Source organism: Pseudonaja textilis, chromosome 2 (genome assembly GCF_049901715.1).
Source record: "Pseudonaja textilis isolate UNSWEBS1 chromosome 2, rPseTex1.2, whole genome shotgun sequence".
Taxonomy (NCBI): Eukaryota; Metazoa; Chordata; class Lepidosauria; order Squamata; family Elapidae; genus Pseudonaja; species Pseudonaja textilis.
In genome coordinates, this window is record NC_141991.1 from 216,765,129 (window position 1) to 216,777,240 (window position 12,112).

Sequence of the window (12,112 nt, forward strand, 5' to 3'; positions counted from 1 at the left end):
TCCTTTCAAATCTTAAAGTAAAGAAAAAGTTCTCACCAAACCGGCACACTCTCTCTTTCCGTTCTCTTTCGTTTGGGAGCTGTCCCAACTTCAGCAGCTTTAATGGCTGCCTCTTTGCTGCTGGCAAAAAGAGCTTCTCCTGGATCTACCAGGGACTTTGCGGTATCCCTGGAATTGACAGGATGCGCTCTTTACATTCACCGTCTCTTCGGGATGGTTTAGATCCAATTGGACCATCCAGGAGCAGAGAAATCGGCAGCGATCTCAGACCTCCAAGATTGCATGCCGTATCGTCACGACGCCAGCTCCGCCCTGAATGGTGCTTGAGAAACAATATATTCAACATAAAAATGCACAATCATGTGACTTTATAAAACCAAAAGTGTTTGACTTTTTGTCTTGATCTAAGATGTCCATACTACTGGAATCAATCCATATTTTCTTGTTTTATCACACTGCAGTGTTTTGTAACAGCAAAAACAAGCAATAAACCTGCCACGGAATTATAGCAAAAGGGAACAGTAGTCCAGCTTCCCTGGCAAGTGGCATGTATTCCCTCTCCTGTAATGCATTAAGAATGAGATCAATGTGACTTTCCTTGCCCTCGGCAATATCAGTATTTTGCCAGATCTGATTGACTGTCATGTCATAGTTAAGTTTATTAGGTGTGCTAAATCAGCAACAAAAGGAGAACAATATGCCCATAAAGACCTGGCTCTTAAACACAGATAAAGGGGTTAAATTCAGAGATTGCAAGTCCTATGATATCTATATGATTGCCTACCAAATAATAAAGGAATGAGAGCCAGTTTAGTGTAACGGTTAAGACATCAGGCTAGAATCTGGGTAATCTTGGGCCAATAAATCTCTCTCAGGAAGGAGGCAGTGGCAAGCCACTTTTGAAAAACCTTGCCAAGAAAAAAAAATACTAAAAATTAACATTAATGCAGTATATTTTACAATGCAAGCTTTTCTATTTCCAAAAACTTTGGGTTTTTTCCTCCTTCTTGTCTATTGTTACCTTAATTTTTAGCTTTGTTCTCTAATGTAAGTTCTAATGTGAAATTTCAGTTAAGTTTAATGCAATTATTGATTCATTATAGGTTCTTTTTTTTCTTTTTTTCATTAAATACTGTACTTTCCAAAGAATTGGAAAGATAGTCAATGAAAGAGTTGGAATATACAACTATTACATTACCTTAAAGCTGTTGTGTTGCTTCCAAACTTTATGTGATCAGGCAAAATTTATTCATTATTCATTGATGCAAACATATTTATGCAGTCTGGAATGAATTCTGAATTAACCATAGATTCACATAATACTTGGCTTATGCATGATGCATCTTGTAATTATTACATAAGGTGGAATTTACATTAAATTATTAATGTGATCACATAAACTGTCATCTAAAATACATATTTGGGGGTATCTTATTTTATGCTTTCAAGGATGCTGAGATTAGGAATGAGTTAGTATATATAAGAAACAAGAAAGCTTTATTTCCATTGAAGATCCTTCATTTCAGATTGAAAGCTTAAGCTGTCCTTCAAAAACTCAGTCCTATTGATCACTTTAAATTGAATCTATCTCCGTTACAATCATACTGGCTTTTTGTTTGCACAAGTATGCTTAAAATAGCTAGATAATATATTTCTCACTTTTAAGAATTTAAATAGTGTGTGATATACCCTAGATTTCTACATTTTGCCTTCCATATATCTATTGTTTTTTTTAGAAAACAGATATCACATATACTTAGTGGTAATTCCTCAGAAACTTAAATATAAGGTGAATATGTTCTATTGGATTTTTGCTTGTGTAATGGTTAAAATGTTCAAAAATTAAATGTAAAGTTTAAAGGTTGCTTTCATCAAAATGCCTAACCTTTTACTGATCACAGTATTGTTTTATCTCTTTGTGTTGCTGATCTAGCAAAATAATCTTTGAACAATATCAATAACTGATTACACTGTGAGTTTTTAAAGATTGATCAAATCTCCAGAAATCAGACGATGAATAAACGTAGATTTCCAGATACGGTGTATATGTCACAACAAAGCCATTCATTGGCAAACATCATCTTAAGAGCTGTCCTTCCCTATTGAGAGAGGAGGAAGAATTCTTGCCTGTTGTTTTGAAGGAGTGTTTGAAGAAGTGTTCAAAAATAATTATCTTAATTGGGAGTTATCAAAATAAATCCATATTGTAATTGTTCTTTCATCTACAATAATGTAAAATGAACACATTTATAATATATCAAAACTGGAATTTGAAAGTGCAGTTCAATTCTTAAAATTCGCTTCCAGTCCCAGCAGTTGACCCAAGTTCCTTTTGTTGATAGTATCGTAAAAATATACTGCCAAAGTGTATTTCTGAATAAGACTCTGCATTTGGAATATTTTGGGGGACTTCTTAGAAAAAGTATTGACAGATTAAGAGCATTCATATTGACAGTACTAAAACACTTTCTTATATGGATGGTCAAACTTTGAAACTCCCCGGAGTCTACACAGCTATAAAGAAGGGACACCTGAATTTTTATTTCTTCAAAATAAAACAACCTTCTGAATTTAATGTAAAGAGATGAAAATAGTTATATTGTTTGTAGTAGTAGACTAGCTATTATTTCACTTTTTGTGTAAGAAACAAAAATGCGAAATAGTATTAGTTTCTTTGCCTTGAATTAATTGCTTGGCATTCTGTGGGAAACAGAATTATAATTACTTTTATTTTATTTATCATATTTGTATAACTGCTCATATCACATGATGCTTAAGCCTTGATTTAATGGATCTTGATCTAGCAAACTTCAGATACAATGGACAAATGTTTTATGTGGCCTTCTTCCCTATATCTGCTCTCTAAATTGTGATTTCTCTGTAAATGATGCTATTTAAGTCAATTACATATTAATAAAAAATAAGAACTTTGACACAAATTACATAAGTTTTAATAGATGTTCAGATTTAAGAGACACCTCTTCCCCTCAATATTCTGTTAAATTGAAATGTTACTGTGCCATATTTAGCTGTGGGTAAGAATAAGTGTGATTTGAGATTTGAAATACCTTTTGCCCCATGTTTTGTACATTAAAGTGGAATTAAGTAGTTTATTTCTGTGAACAAAACTGATTTTTAACACCATTGTAAATGGATATATAATCCTTCTTCCATGCCTGTACTTTCCCCATAGACTCAAAATTTCCCAATCTGCTGAAACAGGAAAACGTACTATTTGAATAGCAAAGGAAGCTTCCCTCGCAAGTATTCCATTCTTTTATTGCAGGATAATTGAAGATAAATAATCTTTTTCTTGGTTCCAGCTTTTCCTGATTGTAACATGGAATTTTGAGCTGTACATGATTCCACTAGTCTTGTTGCTGCTGTTGGTGTGGAATTACCTCTTGGTCATATCAGGAAAGGACAATCAGCCACATGATACTGTAAGTCTTTTTATGCATATATGTATTTGTTAACAGAAAAATCTTGGGAGTGGAACTTTTTTTCAAGGTCTTATTTCAGTGTCTGAAGGTAAAAAGGTTTAGATGGGCAGGCATAAGCTCAACACTAGCAAGACTTGTGGCTTAAAGATCAAGTAGCAGTCAGAAGGGCTTTTGTACAAATTCATCTGGTGCATCAATTATGAATGTTGCTGGACCAGGAGAACCCTTCTTATGATTATTCATGCCTTGGTTATTTCATCTGTGAATGACTGCAAAGCATTACCCTATAAGGGACTGGTCTTGAATACCGTTGGAAGTTTCACTATGCAGAATGTAGTAGTATGTTCAGTTATAGAAATGCTATTAGCCAAAAAGCTCTATATGTTGTAATGCTTAGATATTTGAAGAAGTCTTCCCATTGTTTCTAGCTCTCCTGTACCTTTGACAGAGTCAGCTGCTCTAGGTTTCATCCATTAAACAATGTCATCTGATGGGATGCAAGCAACGTGCCTTCTCCATTGTGTGTCTACCCTCTGGAGCAGTATCCCTTTGGAGTATTACTGCTGTTCTGCTTTCCTTTTGAGTTATGAGCACCTTTTATGAGGAGTTTTGTCTGGAAAACCGTCTTTTTCATTGCTTAGCATTGTTCTTTTTCTTTGGTTTGCATTTAGTATGTCATCAAGAAGTAGAATATTTAGATACATGATTTATAATATAAATTAACATTTGGAGGATGTCTTTTCAGATATATTTTAGGAGAAGACTTTGGGTGCTCGTGCAATTCTTTGTTTAATGTAAACATTATGGCAGAAGATGTCCAACAGGGAGAGCCTAAGAATTTGAATGTGGAAATAGCATTCAGAAATAACCAGAACGATTTTTTAAAATCCTGAAGAAACTCCCAGAATATTTTATACTGATGTGATGAATAAGATATGTTACAGAAATATACCTTTACCACTACTTAGAAAAAAACCAAAAGTAGTACTGTACTTGAGAAAGATGCAACTTCACTCTATGAATGACATTAAGAGTAGAAATTAGATGGCATTTCTTCTTTCTTACAAACAAAGAAGGAACTAAAGATGATGGCTTCACATTATGAAATCATAATTTGTCAGTTATATTTCATTTTACTATTTTCTGAAGGAGGAACAGTGTTTTTCTTAGTGCTTATTCCACATTATTGTCTCCTTGTTTTTGCAGTATAGTCACTTGGTCCATATACAAAAACTATGAATATATGATGCAACAAAAGATTTTGTTATTAGCTTGCTTGTCACAGGCAATGACGCTGATTAGGGTTGAGAGGGAATGACTAGCCCAAGGTTACCAAGCTGTCTTTCATGCATAAGGAAGACTGTAACCTGAGTCTTTTTTCTGATACTCCAACATTTTAATTCTCACCGAGGAGGAACATACGATGAATTTACAGTAAAAAGTTCTTCTCGTTGCCTTCAACTAAATGCCACAGAGCTTAGAGTTTTGGCACTGTTTTCACTATAGATGACTACTACCCTTTCTTTGAGCAACTAGAGAAAAGACTGCAACATTCTTTTCCTCATTTTCCCTTCTTATTTTTCTTCAAAAAGCAATCCAGAAAAAGTCATTTTTTTCACATATAATTTTCTCTGGTGTATCGTAGAGAAGGACTTGTTTTTTCACAAACTTAGAACAGAAGAAGTTTAGTTCCAAACACATATTTATCATCAGATTTTCAGCACAAGTACTAATCTGCTAGACTCCACAAAACAAACAAAACACTTCCTGCTTTTGTTCTCCCAGGTTACCAATTTTTGTTTCTACAATCAGGCTAGTGGCAGCAAAAAAACAAGCATGGCTAAAAAAACTTTCATTTTTTATTATCTTCATCTGATAGTTTCTTACTAAATCATGAGAATGTGCAAATTTTAACTCTGTTTAATCTGTTCAGAGTTGATGGAATTACTGTTTAGCAATGGTTGTTACATAATACCTCCATGTTTAGAGATAATGTGCTATAGAATACCATGAGAATTAGCACAAAATATTATCTTTCAATAAAGACTTTAATTATTGTGAGAATATAGGGGGGAAGAAGCAAGGCTAAGGAATATGTTGTTTTTCCAAGACTCTCATAGTTTTAATTTCCGTTAACAAACTAATAAATATTAAGGACAATTGAATGCAACATTTCAGAAAGATGATGCCAATACAATATCTCTATTACTTAATAATCTCAGTTTCCTGATCACTTGTAGTATGATATATTTCCAGAGAAGTATGGTAGCTTCTGGAAACCTTGTGATTAAGACAAGCAAATACAGTAAGAGGTTTTGTGGAGAGTTTTGGCAGGAGGATTGTGAGTGAAAGATTCCAAACAACATAATAGCAGAGAAAGTGCTGTGATGATCTTATAAGATATGCACAATACATATCTTTCTGCCTGAAAGAACATAAACTAAAGCTGCTAGAAGTGCAAGGTTTTAGGGCAGAGTTTCTACACTACAGCCCACCAGAGAAAGTGAGAAGTCCTGGACAGATCAGGCAAAATTCTTCAGAGAGACAGAAAAGGGAAGTGAATCCCAGAGACTGCAAAGCAGAAGAGAATTGAAAGCATGTGATCTGGAAAAGAAAGAGGATTGTGAGACACACAGTGTTGATGGAGCTCAATAATTGCTATTGTACTCTCTCCCTCTAGTAGATAGCCCACAGCTATCTGGGCAACCTTTGCCAACCATAATTTCACAGAAGACAGTGAAAGACTCACAGATCTCCATGATTCAAAGAAACACAAGAACTAATTGGTGGAAGAGCAGACATTTCATGATGGTTGGTAATTTACCTGATGATGGATAATCCCCTGCTGAAAGGAACTAAGGCTTCAGAATCCTGGAAGTGAATAGGATGGTCTGTCAAGGTGGTACTCCTGAGAAAGGTTTATACTTTGTGATCATAGGCTATGTGGCCACACAAAGACATTCTGGCAAGAGGAAAACTACAAAGACTGTGATGGATATTTTTGGCACCTCACTATTTTCATCAGGGGCACATTAAACCCAGAATGAAAGAACTTTTATAAAAGTCAAGAACTGAATACACTTCCAAGGACCGGGGTCAACAATACAAGAAATAAAAGGAGAAGCAGATAGGCAGAGAGGGATCATTGGCAGGAAACTATAGCAATAAAGCCAGCAGGGGTACCACCAATATTTCAAATGTTTCTACAGCAATGAACACAATGTATGGCAAATATAGAAAGTTTGGAACGCTAACAAAGGAAGATATATATAATGTGATAAGCATCACAGAAACTTGGTGAAATGACACAAATGACATTTATTCAAAAAGAACAGATTCAGCAGAAAGGGAAGAGGTATCATGGTTAGATAAAAAAGCACATGCTTGCACAGAATTAATAAGTTAGAACCTGGAAATCTTGTTAAGAATGTTTGATAAGATAACTGAAATGTTGGGAGGAGGTGACTACATTATCCTTGAATTCATGATATTAAGGGGACAAGAAATAGAGAAGAGTCAGACTGCATTGGATTTCAAAACAGCAGATTGTAATGAATCCAGAGTTAATGATGCGAAATGTTAAAGCAACAGGGTAAGATGAAGATATAAAATTATTTGAAAGAAGATTCTGAAGGTGCCTGAACAAACAATATCAAATAAAAATGATGGATGTATGAAGAAAGCAGTATGGAATCCCACAGTTTGCTAAAATGCTGTGGGGGGTGGGGGAATGGTAGTAGGAGAACTTAACCAAATCAGAATATAAAGCAGTTATCAGAAACTATAGAGTCTGTGTCATTAAAATGTAAAAGCTAGAATATGCAGAGGCTTGGAGAAATATCCTAACTAATAAAAGGGGCTTTTTTGGGTATACAGCAGAAACAGAAGAAGAGGAGAGGAGTTTGTAAATCTTTTACAGAGAGGAAGGAGGAAATTGAGGATATCAAGAAAGCAAAATATTTTAACCAGTGTTTTACATTTGTCTTCTGTCAGAAAAGAAGCTAAGCTCTAGGAAACAGCCATTAGGTGGTACAACCCAGGATACATAAGGGGAAAGTAAAAGAACATTTAGGAGAGCTTGCACTAAGTAAGGACTAATTAACCTCCACATTTGTGATTCTGTATAATCAGTGGCCTTACTAGTTAAGTTCCTATCCAAATTCTGTACCTGTCAACAGTGGTGTCCCCCAAGGCAGCGTTCTAGGACCAACTCTCTTCATACTCTACATAAATGACCTCTGTGATCATATTAAGAGCAACTTCATTCTCTTTGCTGATGATGTAAAGTTGTTCAATACTACAGACAGTACTGCTACCCTTCAAAAAGATACTGAGTATGTTTCAGAATGGTCAAACAAAAGGCAACTTCAAATCTCAACAAATAAATGCTCTGTCTTACATATTGACAAAAAAAATCAGAAAATAAAATACAAGCTGAATAGTCAAGACCTTGTTGATGATCCAAGCTCTGTAAAGGACCTTGGAATACTCATCTCTAATGATCTAAGTGCTAGAGCCCACTGTAACTACATAGCCAAAAAGGCATTAAGAGTTGTTAACCTAATCCTACGTAGCTTTTTCTCTAGTAATATCACACTAGAACATACAAAACATTTGTTAGATCAATACTCGAATATAGCTCATCAGTCTGGAACCCACATTACGTATCTGATATTAGCACAGTTGAGAAAGTCCAGAAATATTTCACAAGAAGAGTTCTCCATCCCTCTACTTGTTGTAGAATACCTTATGCCACCAGACTTGAAATTTTAGACCTAGAAAACCTTGAATTAGGCTGTCTTCAGTCTCATCTAAGTATGGTATATAAAATCATACATTGCAATGTCCTACCTGTCAATGAATACTTCAGCTTCAACCATAGCACAAGAGCACACAATAGATACAAACTCAAGGTTAACCGCACCAAACTTGATTGCAGGAAATACGACTTCAACAACAGAGTGGTCAATGTCTGGAATACTCTACCTGACTCTGTGGTTTCTTCCCCAGACCCCCAAAACTTTAACCTTAGACTGTCTACTATTGACCTCACCCCTTTCCTAAGAGGTCTGTAGGGAGCGTGCATAAGCGCACCAATGTGCCTACTGTCCCTGTCCTATTGTTTTCTTATATGTACCCATTTCATGTGTTCATAACTATGTATATACTTATCCCTATTATCTTGTAAGTGATTGACAAATCAAAATAAAATAAATAAATAAATAAATAAAATATTTGATTATGACAGATACACCCAGTTTGATTTCATTCACTCTTTACACATACATTGTGCAATAATATAGCCTATTTTGAAGTCTCTATTCATGTCAAGTAGATTGCTTGATTTACACACATTCACTCTTTACGCATACATTGTGCAATAATGTAGCATATTTTGAAGTCCCTATTCATGCCAAGTAGATTGCTTGATTTACACACATTAGTACACACACCAGAAATGTTCCCTTAGAACAGTGGAAAAAACTCTCTGTTTCTCCAGAAGTCAGACTGCAAATCATATCATCCCCATCCAGGATGTTTTAGGGATGATAGTAGGATTGATAGTTAAAGAAATGTCATAGATTCTACTTCTAGCCATAGAGCAAGAGCTTATCTGACTCCTGATGTTTTGTTCATGATTGAGAGATCAAATATGACCTTCACATCATGTTACTGGAAAAACACAAGATGCCCCACGTGGCTGTACAGTTGCAAAACATTTGGGCTAATCATAAAGTTTTATTCACTAGCCTTTATGACAACCGGACAACCTCTTTCTGTCATTATGAAATCAACCAAGGTATCAGATATTGTTATGTTAAATTTATAGTGGTAACAAAATAAATAACATTTTTTCAAAGCTTTGTATGAAAAATATATTCAACTGATTAAATCAAAGTTTCTACCGGAGTATTTAAATATCAGTTTAGGATTTTACTTAGCAAACTGCATGTCATCTAAAATATGCTTATTTTAGCATTTATTTTTAATCTAAAGGTTAAATAAATCTGAAACTTGATGGTTATTTCTGCAAAGATTTTAGAACTTTTAGATAGACCAAAGTTTAAGTATTTAATGATCTATATAAGGCTTCACTTAATTGCAACAGAATCTAGGCTGATTAAAAAGAGTAGATAGATGACAGATAGTCATTTTTTTATTAAATGTAATAATATGTGTGTTTATGTTCTTGCTTACCAGCTACTCATTCAGTGACCATTCAAGTTACAATGATGCTGAAAAATTACTTTATGGCCAATTTCTGACCATGTCCAAGATGACTTCCCTCAGTCATGTGATTGCATTATAATCAATATGCATTAACTTATGCCTGATGTGTGTGTTTTTATACTCCCCCCCCCCTCAAAAAAAACCCTTGCCTTCCCCCTTTTCCAGAGCATGTAGATTGGAAAGGGATTTCAAGAGAGCAAACTGTTTGCTCTTCCTGACTTAGAAGCAATGCAACACACTGGCAGCAGGGAAAGGGCCTGGCAAAGGAGAGATTGCTTACAGAAATTGCTTGCTCCCCCCCCTTTCCTATCCTCCCAGAACAGAGAGATTGGAGAGGAAGATATTTCAAGAAAGTGCTGTAAGCTGTTTGTGTAGCACACCTACAGATCCCATCAGTGCAATCATATTGCTTTTGATGTGCACAAGAGCAAAAGCTTACTCTTTTGCAGTCTCCCTCCAATACCTCAGCTTTGTGCATGGAGGGGGAAGGAATCTGGCAAAGGAGAGACTGCCTACAGAATTCACTTGTTTTCCCTCTCTCTCTCCTCCCTCTTCTACCCAGTAGAGAAATTGTGGAGGGGTAGCTGTTTGGGTAGTGCACCTACAGCTTCCAGTCACTGGATGGTGGTGCGATTGCTTTCAATGTGCATAGGTCAGTAAGCATGGGCTTGAAAATTCCAAAGTTTGGAGCAGTTAAAAAGCAAACAAAAGCTGAAGGTGTGAAGTCTTATCTTTTTTCAGCAGGAGTGCATAGTCACAATCCCTTTATTTCCCACTTAGCGGACCGCTTGGCTTAAGGCAGAGTTCCCACACTCATTTAAGATAATTAAGCAAGGGTTATCTGTACTTGATTTGTAATGAGTGAAATGCATTATTAGGCCCATGAAAGAACCATTTTCTTTTAGGTGTTTGCTTAAAATTGAAGAATTAGTGTTTCATGAATTACATGATCTAATTTAGGAACAAGTCTGTTCATATAACCAATTGAAATCTCTAAGAAGTAAGGAGCCAATCTCCCTTTCTTTTTCTGGTTATGTCTTTCTATTCAAATGTGTGCTGTTCAGGTAATACAGTTATATTCCGGAAGAAACTTTACATCACGGTGTTTGCATTTTAAAGGCCCATTTTATTCTGTAGTTACTTGAACTATTAAGAATTGTTTTCAAATTATTACTGACCATTCTTTGTTTTGTAAATTATCAAGTGCCATAACTTTTGAATAATATACAGCTGGATCAGCTTTCAGAAAATATATAAACTTGGATCCATCTAATGACTCTGTTGTGGAAATGACCATATAATTAATGTATTGTCAATGAGCAAACAAAATGTGGGAATATTCAGTTTGGCCTAAATTACTTTCTCATGACCTAAAATCATCTGAGAAGTTTTATATAGTCTGTTTAAACTGCACATTTAATCATTGTATTTTATAATTACATTCAAGCACTGTAAATCAACTGAGATGGCAAACACATATTGTGCTTTGATTGTACATAGACAAACGGGAAGAATGTAAATGGACCCCAGCTTCTATCCAAATGCTTTTAATAGTTTAGAGTATAGATGTTGATTTGAGATGCAGTTCTGTCCTTATTGTTGATTCAAAGGATAAGAGAAAGAAGGAGAGAAAGGGAAGGAGGCATCAACTCTGCTTATAAGTTATGTTACCAGATGTCTAATCTGTATTTTTGTTACATGAAAATAGCTTGATTGGAAGTTTTGCGGGAGGATAGTAGTATCCAATCCGAACACTATAAAACAAATAGTTTTGTAAATACAATGCAATTCATGAACTACACTGTGTAATGTGCAACTACATAGAAATCATAACAAAGAACTCATATATACAGTATATATTGTATACACTATATGGAGTCAACCTTTACAGACACCTAATTGTCATCTGCATTCATATATTAAACATGGATCTACTCCTGAAAACAGGTCGTTAAGTAGCTTCCTCTCTTATGTGGCATATACAGCGGTGACAAGTGACATTACAGAAGGTCATGTCACTTTTAACTGCTTGCATTAGAGCTTTCTGATTTCCCTGGTGCTTTCCTTTGTTTGATTAATACTATTAGGTTGTGAAATGCAATTGTGACAGCAATTTTTTTAATGGAAGAAATCTAGCCATTTTATGAAAGTTTATCCTGTTATATATTTATATGAATTATTCAAATGTTATGTTACATGATAGATCCAAAAGACTAAGAATGGCCAACAAAAATTGGAAAACAAATCTAAATAGACCAAGTAACTATGGAATAAAAAGACACTTAACATGCAAATACGGTGATCTAAAACTTCCACATGATTGTATTCTATAGCACACACATTATTTGAACAGGATAACAGAAGGAGCTATTGGTTTTTCACATAATAGCATAGGTTTTAAGTTACTGTGTGTAATAGACTGCTTCCTAACTTGGGCT

At 35.1% G+C, this 12,112-nt stretch overlaps 1 protein-coding gene across 1 annotated transcript in view; it reads left to right on the plus strand.

Annotated features, from left to right (window-relative positions):
- Positions 1-12,112, plus strand: part of MCTP1 (multiple C2 and transmembrane domain containing 1) — a 140,285-nt gene that overhangs the window by 96,122 nt on the left and 32,051 nt on the right. Inside the window, exon 16 of the mRNA XM_087927045.1 lies at positions 3,324-3,443. Coding sequence (XP_087783171.1) covers positions 3,324-3,443 — 120 coding nt within the window. The remainder of the gene's footprint in view (positions 1-3,323; positions 3,444-12,112) is intronic.